The following is a 15,198-nucleotide window of genomic DNA, read 5'->3' on the forward strand; positions in this document are numbered from 1 at the left end:
CTTTGTTGGTTCTTTCGTAGGTGACCTCCAGCTTCTTCCAGATCTCTTGCGCTGACTCACAACCTGATATCTTATTATATTCTGCAGCATCAAGCGCACAGTGAAGCATATTTATAGCCGAAGCGTGATTTTGTAGCTTCTTGATATCATCCTCTGTCCATTTTGCCTCAGCTTTGACAACTGTTTGGCCAGCCACAACTTCAACAGGAACAAACGGGCCTTGGACTATTGAAAGCCATGCACTCATGTTTGTTGCCTGAATAAAGTTTTTCATCCTATTCTTCCAGAAGGTGTAGTTAGACCCGAAGAATAGGGGAGGCCGAGTAATGGACAGCCCCTTAGGTAAGATCTGAGTTGTCTGGTTTCCTGGGAGAAACCGAGTGCTATTTTCAGCCATAGTGGGGATCAACTCAAGGTAGTTAAACCTTTCACAGTGAGCTTTTAAGCTCTGATACCACTTGTTGGTCCCTTATAACGTAACAAGTTAGTTCCAAGGGGGGGGGGGATAGGAACTACTTTAAATTTTAATACGTTAAGGCTGACTTCTTTTTCTTTGAAAAAGGATTACACAGCGCGCTGAGTAAATTAAGACACTAGCTTAGTCAACTGGTGACTAAGTCAGCTTCTTTCTTTGAGTCAGGAGATAGCACTTAAGTCTATTCCTGAACTCAGATACTCAATTCAACACAACTCAGCGTGACCTCTTTACTTGGTCAGTTTTGTTTAAGCAAGCAATATATATGTTAGGGAGTTTAAGGTTAGAAAGATGTTACTCAGCAGATTTATCCAGGTTCGGCCTCCAAGCCTACGTCCTGTCCCCGAAACACGTTCCGAGCTTTCGAATTCTCTACTGAGCTCTTTAACGGTAGAGCATCAAACTTTTTACAACTTAGAAGCTGAGTATAACAAGAGTACCTTCCTCTATACCTCTACTCACTCCTAATCTCTCGCTGAGTACTATAACCGAGTACTCAACCTCTCCTTTCTAATCTCTAGAAATGATAAAGATTTGTCCTAAACAACAATTGCTAAGACACCTTAGATGATTGAATAATCACTCTAGACTTTTACACGAAAGATATATAATTTGGTGTAAGAATTTGCTTTGCTTTTCTTCACAGAACTTTGAGTAGATTTTTGGTCAGCATAATGGCTTGATCAAGTTCTGTGTTAAAATGAAGCAACTGAAGGGCACTATTTATAGAGACGTCTGAGGCATCAGTCATTTCGAATTTCGAAATAACCGTTGGAGGGAAACGGCTTCCTGTCGTTGTCACTCAGTCTTGCTCAGAGCTCTCGGCCAATCAGATTTGAGTATCTTCTGTCCTCGGTCAGCTTGTAGTCAGTTCGGCAGAATGTCTCTCCATTTATGGTAAGGTCAACTAGACAGCGTCCTGTGTCTTCTGAACTTTACCCAAAGTGGAAACACTTTGTCTGGAAGTTGTTCTTGCTCAGCTGTTGTCTTGTACTCTTTGTTGATTCAACTCAGCAGCTTCATTCCGAAGTTGTTCAACGAAGGTCTTCTAGATCCTTCTCACTCTGAGTTGCGTTTTGTTCATAACGACAGCGTTTTGCACACGCTGGTCGAGTTGTCTTGATCTGTTTGACTTGGGCTATGACTTCCGTATTGGGCTTTAAGCCTTTTAGTCTTTATGTCTTATAAACAATTTAACTCAACATTGAACAAACACATTAGTGTAATAAATCAAAGCATTTAAACTTAGTGTGTTTAGAATATATTTAATTTTACTTAAATAATTTTGTCAAATCAAAATCATGTGGAAAGGTGTTTCAACAAGTTTAACCACCCCTTCCCTCGGCTTACACTGGCCTAAAAGATTGACCTCCCTCCTCTGAACATCCCTAGGTAAGGGGTCATCAACAAAACTCTCAACCAAGGTACTAATCTTCTTAGAAAAGAACTCAAGGACATTAGGCTGAGACACCACTCCTCCTCCAAAGATCTCCTCGTTCCGCCATTTCCAAATCTGATGGCAGACCACCATAAAAAGAAGGACACCTTGATTTCCAGGCAGAAGAATCCCTTTAATTCCATCAACAAACCAATCATTTTCAGAATGGGCTAAAAAGGAAGGTAGCACATCCCTAGGGAGAATTCTCCTCCAAACCTCCTTACTTCTCTCACAATCCCTGAGAGCATGCCACAAAGTTTCCTCAAACCCTCTGCATCTGCCACATGCTCCAGAATCCACCAGGTGCCTCCTTTTTCTATCCGAATTAGTAAGCAATCTATTCCTAGCCCCCAACCACAGGAAACTCCTAATACGGTACGACACTTTTAAGGCCCAAATCGTTTTCCACACCCTAGGGGACGGAGAATCCAAATCCTGATAGAACGCTTGAAAAGCAGATTTACACGAATAGGCCCCGTTGTTAGTCAGCGCCCAACAGTAACTATCCTTGTCCTCAATTTGATTACTAATGTGAACACCTCTGATAGTAAGGAGTGATTCCAGACCGAGGTAGGACTCAAATTTATCCCAAATCCACTCACCCTCAGAATCCACCACATCAGCAATCCTCCAGTCATGAATGTCCATCGGAGGTAAGGAAGTACAAATCTCCAATAAAGGCTTCTTACCTACCCAAATATCCTTCCAAAATCTGATGGACCTGCCATTTCCCACATTCCACCCAATCCCAAAACAAAATTCAGCAAAAACTGCACTAATGCCTTTCCATAGAAAGGAACAATTAGCCACTCTATCCTTAGGCCCCCCAAACACCTTATCCTTCCGGTATTTCCCACATAAGAGTTGGACCCACAGAGCTGAAGGAGACTGCCACATCCACCACATGAGTTTCATTAATAAGACTTTATTATTATCTTTGGCTTTCCTAATGCCCAGACCTCCCAAATCTTTAGGCTGACAAACCTCACTCCAATGAACAAGATGGATCTTTCTCCCCTCCTCAGCTTCCCCCCATAGGGACCTACGGTTAATTTTATCAAGGTCTTTAAGCATGGGTTCAGGAAGATGACAAGCCTGCATAATGTGATTGGGAGTTGCACAATTAACAGATTGGATTAACGTAAGACGGCCAACGAGAGAGAGAGTCATAGCTTTCCAAGTGGCACACTTCATATTTTCTTTATCCAAAGTATCTTTAAAAGACACCTTAGACACTCTCTTACTGTGGGGGGGAATACCCAGATACTTCCCGAAAGAGTTAGTCAGAGGAATACCCGAGAGATCACTTAACCTTTTACAGACACTCTGGTTCATATTTTTAGAACACATCATCCTAGATTTATGGACATTAAGCTTCTGAGCAGAGGCCGAACAGAAACAGTCAAGGATATCCATAATAATACTCAACTGCTCCTCATTACCTTCTAGAAAGATCAGAACATCATCTGCAAAGAATAAGTGAGTAACCTAGGGGCAGAAGCTATTGATAGCCACTGGGTGGAAACTCCCATTATCAACAGTATCCTGGATCAGATGCGACAACCTCTCCATTGCAATAACGAAAAGGAAGGGGCTCATAGGGTCCCCTTGACGGATACCCCGGTCCGGAGAGAATTCCTCCGACATATCCCCATTAATCATAACTTGAAAAACAGGAGAAGAGATGCAAACCTTAATTAACCTTCTCTAATTGTCAAGGATCCTCGCTCTCTCCAGACTCTCCATCAGGAAACTCCAGTTGATGCGATCATAGGCTTTCTCCAAGTCCAACTTAAGAGCCACGATGCCTTTCTTCCCCTTCCTGATCTTCATAGTGTGGACCAAATCTTGGGCAATCACTACATTATCCATCATTTGTCTACCAGGTACAAAACTACCCTGATTCTGACAGATGATCTCAGGAAGAATACAGTGGATTCTATTAGCCACAATCTTTGTAACAGTCTTATAAAGAACATTATGGTAAAAACCAGCAGGCAGACCATCAATCCCAGGAGCTTTAGAAGCCCCAATACTAAAAATGGCTTGGTCAATATCCTTTAGGGAAACAGGGTGGAAGGCATCCCGAATGCTATCCTCTCCAACCATAGGAAAGGAAGCAACAGAGTGAGCCCTCTCCAGATGGACAGGCTCCTCTTTAAACATATCCTTATAGAACTCCAGGGCCAATCTCCGAATATCCTCGTCCTCATACACCCAATCACCATTAGAGTTCTTAATCGCATCAATTCTATTCCTCTGCCTTCTTATAATGGTAGAGAGATGAAAATACCTGGTATTCCGATCCCCATCTCTGATCCAGGACTTTCTAGACTTTTGAAACCAAAGAAGCTCCTCCTACCTGAGCACAGCTTCCAGCTCCTTCTGAAGAGTTCTAAGAAGGCCATTCAAAGCGTGATCAAACCTAACCTCCAACCTCCACTGAATGCCCTCCATTCTATTCAATAATTTCTTCTTCCTCCTAATAATATGCCCAAAGACATTTTTATTCCACCCCAGCACATTATTCCTAAATCCTTCCGCAACTTGAAGGACATTCGAGTGAGGAGTCCAATTATCATGAACGAATTCCTTAAACTTAGGATGAGATTCCCAAGCCAACTGATAACGGAACGGTCTCTCACCCCTAGGACAATTGCCCCTCATTAGCCTAAACAAAATCGGACAGTGATCCGAATGACGGAACGAGAGATTAAGAACAGACACCTCAGGGAAAGTAGTCTGAGCTAAAACATTAGCATAAACCTTATCCAAACGAACAAAAGTACTGTTGTGCTTCCAAGTGAACTTATGACCAGAGGCCCCAAGGTCAGAAAGCCCACATAAATCCATACTACTCTTGTGGTGAAGGCACCGATTCACATAATGATGCGAACCCCCCCTCTGGTCACTCATAAATGCAATATCGTTAAAGTCACCAGCCACAAACCAAGACTCAGAAATGTTGACACTCATAGAGTGGAGAACCTCCCAAAGCCGTTTCCGATTGGCCAAAACAGGATCAGCATACACCAGGGTAATAAGAAAAGATTTATTACTAGAAACACTCACTTTGCAATGAATTTATTTTTATTACCAGAAACACCTTCAAAGGCTTATTAATTCCATTTCATTTCGAATTTTTTTTTATCTTTTTATAAAAAAAATTACACATACACATGTAAACTTGTAAATCTTTTCTTTGTGATACATTGTAATTACATTTTAACCTATCAAACACTTAAAATTTGTAACATTTTACCGCTTTATACCGTGAATTTATTAATTTTATACCTATAATACTCATATTTGTTGATTTGGCACACTTCAAATTTGATGAGACATACAACATGGACTTTATTGAAAATTTATCAAATCAACCAATAAGGATCTTTATGAGTATCTCCTATGCAATAAATTCCAAAAGTTGTCAAAACTTAACATATCATCGTAATATAATGTTTTATTTTATCTTTCATCCACATTATTTTTGTCATTTAAAAAAAATACTCCAACTCTAAGCAACTTTAAAAGTTATCATTATAATCTTATAAAACATTATTTATATATATAAAAAACTTTAAAATTATTTTATTGAAAAAAGAGATGGTAATATTGCCAAAAATTGATAACAGTGCTACTAAAAACAAACAACTCTAAACTGTGCGATGCACACCACTCTTCTAAGCAATTTCCACTTCACCAAGCACTCCCTATTAGAGCATCTCCAATGGGGAGTACTTAAAGGAAAGTTTGGTGAGGTGGAAGTTGCTTGGAAGAGTGTTTTGCATTAGAGAGTTTCAAGTTGTTTGTCTTTTGATAGCAATGTTGTCACTTTTTGATAATATCGTCATTTTTTTTCAATGTTGTCACTTTTTGGCAGTATTGAAATTTTAAATTTTTAAGTCTTTTTTTTATATATGAAATAGTGATATGTGGGACCACAGTAGTGTTCACATGGACTTCAATGATAAAATAAATTTGGTTATTCACCGTTTGATCTAAACTTATTAAATCTAAACTTTATGATGCTTTGAATCTTCAGCTTAAAATTCTAATAAACCTAGATCTAACGGTGAATTATCAAATACTACATGATTATTAAGGTCAATATGATCAAAATAGTGTGGGACCACAATGACAACTTTTGAAGTTACTTTAGCATTGAATCATTTTTTTTAAAGTTGTTAAAAGTGATATATGAATGATAGAGAAAATAAAATAATCTATTTTGAGATAATGTGTTAAATTTTGGCAACTTTTAGAAATACAAGATTAGGTGTGCTGTAGATTCAAATATAAGTAAATTGTGCCGCATAACAAATTGTTATAAGTTTAGGTGTGTGATTATGTATTAAGTCATATATTTAATTAGGCATAACACATCCCTAGCCTCTGTCCTTGTTAAGAAAAGTAATTGTCCCTCTATATTTTCAGAATGGTTTATTAACCTAATAAACTTGTTTAAAGTAACCTATTGACCTTCTAAAATTCATGTGACATGACAAAATGAGATTTAAAAAAAAATTGAAGTGCGTTACAATTTAAATAAATTCAAAGAGTCAATGGATTACTATAAACAAATTTAAAAGGTTAATATGTCACTTTTAGATAATCAATAAATAAACCACTTTAAATAAATTCAACGTACAAAATGACACAAGTTTAACTTTTACGGACAAGTTTATTGAGCCATGTTCACATGGACCTCAATAATCAAATGAATTTGGTCATTCACTCTTCGATTTAGACTTATTAAATTTAAATTTTAGGATGCTTTGAATCTCTATCTTAGAATTTTAATAAACTTAGATCTAATAGTGAATGATCAAATACTACATAGTCATTAAAGTATGTGTGATCAAAACTACAAGTTTAGTAATGTAACAAAATAGTCTGAAGTTTTTTCTTTTCAAGAACTACCAATTTAGTCTCAATTTACGGAATGACACAATTTTAGTCTTGATGCTTATGAAATGATGCAATTATAAACGTGGATGCATCAAGTTCCGTTAGCTAGAGTTACAATTCCACTATTTTCACATATTAATACTTGAACGTTGATGTTAAATTAATACTTTCCTAAAAACCTTAAACTATTTTCACACTTTATCCCTTAATTACATAACTAATAAGCGATAATATACTAATCTTTTATATACATGAGTAAATAATTTATTAGTCTTTGTCTTTTTACGTAACATATTGTTTAATTCACTCTAATTTTGAAAAACACACTATAAGGTTTCTATATTTTTTTTTTGTTACAATTAACTCTTTAATTTGTCTATTTTTCCTTAACGATACAAAATAAGTTTGTTACTAAAAATTTAAAAAAATAGACAAAGTGACCAAAAGATTAATAAATTTTTTATATTAAATATCATGTCTTCTATGTTATTTGGAGGACCCCTAATTCACATTTGGACACGTATAATGTGATTCCACTTAATAATTAAAATCGTAAGGTCTCTTATAATACGTATGATCCATATTACACATGACAAAAATATATTTCATTTGATACATGGAACCAGATACTTTAATAATTTGACTTACGTTAGTTAAAAAGTATAGGAAAAATAAATTATTTATCCATATATATATAACACAACACTAGTGTGTTCAATCCATAAAATATTATTAAAGATCAAGATCATGTATTTCCAAAAAAAAAAAAAAAAAAAAAAAGATCAAGATCATGTTTGAATCCAAATGTCTAAATTCTAAATCAGCTAAACAAAAAAAAAATGTCTAAATCATTGATGCATTGGTAAACTATGCTTCAGCACAATAAAAAAAGCACCAATCCAAAAATCCAAGCACAATGAATCGCCATTGATGAACATAGCAAAGAAAAAAAAACCAGAAAAAGAATGGCAAAAAGGGAAGAAAACCTTCAAACCTTCAAATCTTACTCTTCAATTGCCAAGACAATTGAGTCCCTTCAATTTGAAATGATTTGAATCTGTCTGTTTGAATTCAACTTTATACCCCGAAATAAAGCTCTTCATCGCTCGATTTTCCTCCACTAATCTACAGATCTGACCTCGAAGCTGTTTAATCATCTCTCTTTTCTCATCATTTCGTCTAATCAATTCCGTTTGCTGCCTCAAATTATCATCGATGAGCTTCGACACCTTCGGCTTCACTTCTTCCCACGTATTCTCCTTCTCTCCTTCTCCTTCGTTCTCACTTAACGCCTCTTTCGCTTCAGTTCCTTCTGTAATCGCATCTTCGACGGCGGATGTTTGCGGTTGAGGATCGGGAGTTGGAGATCCTTCCTCTGTTTTTACTTTGGTTAATGATGTTTGCGGTTGGGGATCGGGATTTGGAGATTCTTCCTCTGTTTTTACTTTGGTTAATGACATTTCCCGGAATCTGAGAGAAGAGAATGGAGATCGGAGTTGTGCGACTCGAGCTGTCTCCGCCGATCTGATCTTGTCGTAGTTTTCGGCTAAGTTTTGGTAGGATTGATGTAGATCTCGGAGGACGGATAAAAGCTCCGGTCGCCGTTTATAGAATAGCTCTGCTCTTTCGGTGAATGAATCGCCTTCGTCTTCAATTAGATTCACAACAGTTCTAATCTTTTCGTCCAAATCTGTATTTCAAATACAAAACAATAAAAAACATCAGTAATTTATTATTGAATTAATAATAAATATGAACTGTCAATTTTGGACACGACAATATGATTTAAACAGACAATCTGTTCGATATGACTCGTTAACTATAGTTATCATATAAATCACGTAATATGACTATAAGTTTTAGACTATATGTGGTTTTTCGTCATTAAAATTAAAATGTTATAATTAAGTGAAAAGATACGTTAGAAATCGTAAATTTTAAAATATTTGTGGTTTGCGACTTTCTTTCTTCATACCAAACATGGTCGGAGATGGCGACAAGAAAAAGACATTGTGAACAAATCAAAGTATTATGATCGCTTGAGCAACGTGAAAGATGGAAATTGTAATTTTAAAACTATGTATGGTTTCCATCCTTTCCGGATATCTTTTTTCATACTAAGAATAATTGGGAAGGGAGATCCGGACATATAACATAAACAAATCAAAGTGTTATTATGATTACATGAAAAAAAAAGGTGGAAAAGATGAAAATTACAAATTTTGATACTATTTGTGATTTTCATCCTTTCTGAATCTCTTTCTTCATGCCAAACATAACCGAGAAGGAAGACAAAGATACGGTGTAAACAAAATGTTATGATTACCTAAAAGAAAGAGGGAAAAGATGGAAATTACAATTTTAAAACCCGTACGATTTTCATCCTTACCTATTACCTACGGTGTAAAAAATAAGTGTTATAACACCTATAAGAGAGATCGAAAAAATGGAAATCACAATTTTAAAACTATTTGTGGTTTCCATCCTTCCTACGGATGGTCTAAACAAATCAAAGTGTCATGATCAGGGCCGAACTAGAGGGGTCGGGAGGGCCTATTGGTCGTCTTTGAGGAGAACATAACGACTGAAACTTCTGTCGCTAAACATAAACATTGAGCCGGTGATTTGTTATCGCGACAGATTTAATCGTCACTGATTCTTAATCCCCTAAATTTCTACTTTTTTTTTTGTCCTTCAACCTTAAATATTTGGTTCTGACCCGCCACTAATTAGGATTACTTGAAAAAGAGACCAGAAATAAGGAAATCACAATTATTAAAACCATTTTCTGTTTCCATCCTCCCCGAATCCCTTTCGTCATACTAACTGAATTTCAATCCCCCCCAAAATTTATTTTTCTTTGCTTAATTTTTCTCCTTTGAGGGAGCGGGAAAGATGGAAATCACAATTTCTCAAACCATGGTGTTTCCATCTTTTCCTTTTCCCATATAAAAACAAATCAAAGTGTTATAATTATCTGACCTAAAGCCGAAAAAGATGGAAATCACAATTTCATAACTATTTGCGGTTTCTATAGCTTTCTTCACACCAAACATAATAATGAAAACAAATCAAACCGTTATGATTACCTGAAAAATGGAAATCACAATTTTAAAACTATTTATCTTCGTATTTCTTATTTCACACCAATGGCAAAACCATAATAGAAAACAAAAATTTAGTAAGAAAACACAATGGAATTACAACAAGTGACAAAAGAATCCGTCGCTAAATCACATATCACCCAATTTGTGCAAATAATGAAATTAACGAAAACTTTTCTATATTTTCTGTCAGTAACTCTAATTTTTCTTATTTTGAACTCGGGAGGTCGACAGACTCTCTGCGACTCCCTGTAATTCCATCCCTGGGGAACGGACACAGAGACGGAGACGAACAATGTAAACCAATAATGAAATTAACGAAGACTTTTTCATATTTAAACAGAATTTCCGGCAACTCTAATTTTTCTTTATTTTGAACTCAGGAGGTCGACAGACTCTCAGTGCCTCCCTGTAATTCCGTCTCTGTTTCAGGAGAACAGGGACAGAGACGAACAATGGAAACAAATAATGAAATTAACGAAGATTTTTCTATATTCAAACAGAATTTCCGTCGTAACTCTAATTTTTCTATATTTTGAACTCGGAGATCGACAGACTCTCCATGACTCCCTATAATTCCACTTCCAGGGTAAACAAATCAAATAAAAAACTGTCATAATTACCTGAAAGAATAGCTTGAAGCCATGGAGATAGATTCGAAGGACGATTACGAGAATCCAACCACCAAGAAGAAGAAGCAGCAGATTCAGATTCTTCTTCCATGAAAGTGAGATTCAAGTTCCGTACAGAAGAAGAAGAAGAAGATCTAGAAGGAAGAAGAAGAATAGGGATAAATGAAAGGAATGGGTAAGAAATGGAGGAAGAAGAAGATGAAGAAGAAGATACCACCAAACTTGATGTTGAACTCATTGAAAGAACCTGAGATCTCGATTTTGAATTGAATGCGAATTGAATCTCAACTAATTTTGCAATTACTTGATTTTTAGCAAATTATGCCTCAAAATCAGTTAGTTTCGCCTTCACGATCTAGAAATGGATCTTCAATTTCAAGCAATTCACTCCTACTTGTTAGGGAAAATCCGAAATTCTAGTCATTTGTTACCTTTATGGGACTTAATTAATTCTATGTGGCATAGGCTACAAAATAAATACGAATTAAGATGAAATTGATACTTAAACTTAAAATTGATAGCAAATATCAATTTAATCTAAATTGAAGTTTAGGTACCAATAGTGGTAGTAATGAATTAGAAATTATCTGAAAACCGCGAGTATCCAAACTAATGGGGATGAGAAATAACTTAAAAAATTGGGGATGGGGATGAGGACGAGGACGTGGGATATTTTGTCCCCGAAGCTGAAATGAGAATGGAGACAGGGATTACTATATATCTGTCCCGTAGGGATCTCCGCATAGTCTCTGTATAAATTCTCGTGGTGATTCTCGAAAAATCTCCGTGGGATTTCCAAAAAATTAAATATTTTACATAATATATATATTTTGTAGTCATTAGTTAATATTTTAAAAAAAATAATAACATTAAAAAGAAAAAATAAGTAAATAAGAATAAAATTAAAATTAAGATATCCTATCTTATGATTCAAAAAAAAAAAAAAAAAAAATCCTATCTTATAAAAAAAAAGTTATAGGTAAAATAATTATATGGAAAAAAAACATCATGGTAAAATAAAAGTAAATTAGTAAAGCTTTCATATATCAACATAAATTTTACAATATCATTAATAAGAATTTGATTCCAGTTTCTCAAAAAAAAAAAAAAAAAATTATACGAACATTCAGGATTGAACCAATGTCGATCCATCTATATAACATTGATCAATATTTTATTATTGGTCGTGCTTTAGAAAGTTCAATTACATTCTTTGGTTTGTTTATTTCTTTTTTTTATCTGTTCAGCATAATCTTTCATATAATTGAAAATGTATTTATGCGATTAATTTGTAATCATGTTAATATTTTTTTATTTAATGTAAAATTTTATTTTGGGTATGGGGATTTCCGGAAGTCTCCTGAAATCGTATGGGGAGGGGATGAGGACGAAAAAATCCCTGAAACATTAAAATAAGGATTTCTCAAAAACCGTTCCTGCAAACATTAGGGACGGATTAGAAAATGCATCCTCATCCCTGCTCCCACCGTTGTCACCCCTAGGTATCAATTTGATGCTCGAGTTGACAAATTTTGATAAATTAATCCAAATACAATCAGTTTGGATCAATTTGTCAAAACTTACCAACTTAGAGATATAAGTTGATTTAATTTTTTTTATTTAAATTAAATTGATCCTAAATATCAAGTTTAAGGGTCATTTTAACCCTTAATTCAAATAAATATCCTACTATTACCCGTCAAAATAGAGTGTTGTTCAATAATCGGTTCAGTTTGAAAACCAAACCGAATCAAAATAACCAAAAGTTAAATAACATCTACAATGAGAATCCAACCTAACCCAATAATATCAACAAATTGAAATGAACAAATTGACAATATTTTTAACCACTACACACTCACCACCTCGTAACTTTCTAATTGGGATTAAATTCCCTTTCTAATTTTCCATTATTGTTGTGCCTCTTTTTTTAGGTTCACACTATACCGGGCTTACCCGTTGACTATCAGTGACAGAAAAGATTTATACATGTGTCAAGGAGTTTTATGACCTTGCCTTTTACTACCTTTTTCATGTTTCATATTTTTAACCACTACACACTCACCACCTCGTAACTTACTAATTGGGATTAAATTCCCTTTCTAATTTTCCATTATTGTTGTGCCTCTTTTTTTAGGTTCACACTATATCGGGCTTACCCGCTGACTATCAGTGACAGAAAAGATTTATACATGTGTCGAGGAGTTTTATGACCTTGCCTTTTACTACCTCTTTCATGTTTGGGTTGAGCCGATGTTGGGGCTTAACAGATGGTTTGATTTCATTTTTAAGAAAAATCTGGTGTGTATAGCGTAGGGCTGATACATTTGATGTCGTGAATCGACCATCCAAAAGCTCCCCTATGCTTCCTAAGAACTTCCACAAGTTGCTCTTCATGTTCCCCTATCAACATAGATGAAATAACAACAGGTGAATAAATAGGGAGATACATGAAAATATATTTCAGATTATTGGGTAAAGGTTTCAGCTATAACTTAGGAGGTTCCTCTAACAAGGTCTTTGGTTTTGGCTTGACCTCACGTTCGAGGTCTTCCTTCTTATCTTCATCCAAACAAACATTTCATAAGGAAGGTCTTTCACATGCATAACTTCCTAGAAAGCCATCCCTTTTTCTGTAATCGAACCAAGCCGAGCTTTGACCTGCTCAAGCTCGGCTCGCTATAAAATTAACGAGCTTGAGCCCAAGCCAAGCTTGCTATAAAATTAACGAGTTCGAATCCGAGCCGAGCTTTGGCTTGCTCAACGAGCTCGAGCCGAGCTTCAAGCTTGTTTCGAGCCCAAAATCCTCTTTGGACTTGGTTCATTAAGAAAATTATCTAACTATGAATTGTTTGTGAGTAAATTATTAATTATATTTGTGAAGTTTGCTCGCAACTAACTCTTTAATTGTGTACATATAAACAAGCTCACAAGCAAAGTTCATGAATAAATAAATAAGATGCTTACAAAAAGTTCGTCTATTACTCATTTATTATGTTTATGAACGAACTCATCTAATAGCAAATGAAATAATATTTTTAGATATTTGTGAACTAACACAAAACTATATAGTTTTCTACAAAAACTAAATTTTGTTCATAAATGTTCTAATCGAGCCTGTTCGCGAGCTTTCGAACCGAGTTTTGGCCTGCTCAAACTTGACTCATTTACGAACTGAGCCAGTAAATCGTGCTTACGAGCGGCTCGTTTACAAATCGAGTCGAGCTTTTATCGAGCCGAGAGCGACTCGACTCATTTACACCCCTAACTCGTACTCACTTACCTCCAAGACCATTGAGGTATGTTCCTTGTACCTAAATATCGTTTCCTCAACACAATCATCTACAATATTATAGTTGCATCAAGAAAACTACAACTATTCCCATGTTTTTGAGGAAATTTAAGAGAATTGTACACATTAAAAGTTACCTCCTCATCTTGCAACCGGAGGATCAACTTACCTTATTGGACATCGATTAATGTCGTACCGATTGAAATGAAATGGTCTTTCCAAGAGGTTTTTGTTATTTTATTTTTCATCTTTATTGTTTTTGCTTTTAGTTATTTATTTCATGAGGTGTATTTTATAAAAATAATGGATTTAACATTGTATAAGTGAGTTCAATACTGTAAAATTTTATAATTATAATATTTGTATATATATTTTTTGGGTTGAGTTAGAATTGATTCATTTGATACTAATCTGATAATTGAAATGACACGAACATGACACTTACTCGATAATTACCACCTTTAGGCAAAATAAAAGAATTTATACACAGTAAAGTTGTCAAGTAACATAGTGGGTAAAGTAAAAATTAAGAGGGACAATGTTGTTGGTGTATGCCCTAATCATAAGGCATCAATCTGTAATGATGATTTACTTGTGTGAATCAATCATACCGAGTATCCAGAATTAGTGATCTGCTCACGTTTGATGGGTTGAGGATCTGAGAGAATGAACCAAGGATTAGTATGTGTCTTGATTGTGATGGTGTTTCACCGGTCACAAGTATTGAATGTTAGACCAGAGGCATATGGGCTTATGAAATAGTAAGCAGTGGATTGATGCACTATGAGAATACTGATAGGGGTCAAAAACCCCTATCTTTAGGTACAATTTTTAGGGTAGTTTTGATTAGTTTTTGGCTAATAAGCGAGTGTTTCTTGTACGTTTATGCATTTGTACTTGTTATTTAGTTTTCACACTCATTTTATTTATTTTTGTAGTTTCTAGCCATTTTTGAATGTTTTTAGGCAAAATATCGTAAAAATAGCACACACTTGAACTTCACCTTATTTATTTCAGCTAATTGATCCACCAAAGGTCACAGCAAAAGGAGTTTTTACTCAAAACTACAGACTGGTGGGTCAATTTAGCATTTGGACTAATGATTTTTGAAGTTTGATGTGTATGTGCAGGTTGAACGGGATCAAAATCGGCAGAAAATCGCGTCTCGAGGACCCCCAGGAGTCAATCGGCGAGTTGGGCAAAATCAGTCCGTCTAGTTGGCCTCTATAGACTAGCCCGGCGACTTGGCCACCAGAGGCCAACTCGGTAAGCTAGCTTGCGGGAATTATTTTAGAATAGGTTTTAGGTCATCTACAACTATAAATAGGACGTTTTCATTATGTAAA

At 35.5% G+C, this 15,198-nt stretch overlaps 1 protein-coding gene across 1 annotated transcript; it reads right to left on the minus strand.

Annotated features, from left to right (window-relative positions):
• Positions 1–7,642: 7,642 nt before the first annotated feature.
• LOC136206335 (protein NETWORKED 3A-like) lies at positions 7,643–10,825 on the minus strand. Its single transcript, XM_065997355.1, has 2 exons — positions 10,552–10,825; positions 7,643–8,514 (listed from the first exon to the last, which is right to left on the minus strand). Exons 1-2 carry the CDS (start codon positions 10,796–10,798, stop codon positions 7,835–7,837), a joined length of 927 nt encoding a protein of 308 aa, XP_065853427.1. The 5' UTR covers positions 10,799–10,825; the 3' UTR covers positions 7,643–7,834.
• Between the last annotated feature and the right edge of the window lie 4,373 nt (positions 10,826–15,198).

This window comes from Euphorbia lathyris, chromosome 9 (genome assembly GCF_963576675.1).
Source record: "Euphorbia lathyris chromosome 9, ddEupLath1.1, whole genome shotgun sequence".
NCBI lineage: Eukaryota > Viridiplantae > Streptophyta > Magnoliopsida > Malpighiales > Euphorbiaceae > Euphorbia > Euphorbia lathyris.

Coding starts and splice junctions, on each gene's coding strand:
- LOC136206335 (XM_065997355.1), bottom strand. CDS start 10,798: ATGAGTTCAACATCAAGTTTGGTGGTATCTTCTTCTTCATCTTCTTCT. Junction 8,515..10,551: donor GCTTCAAGCTATTCTTTCAG/GTAATTATGACA, acceptor TTTGAAATACAG/ATTTGGACGAAAAGATTAGA.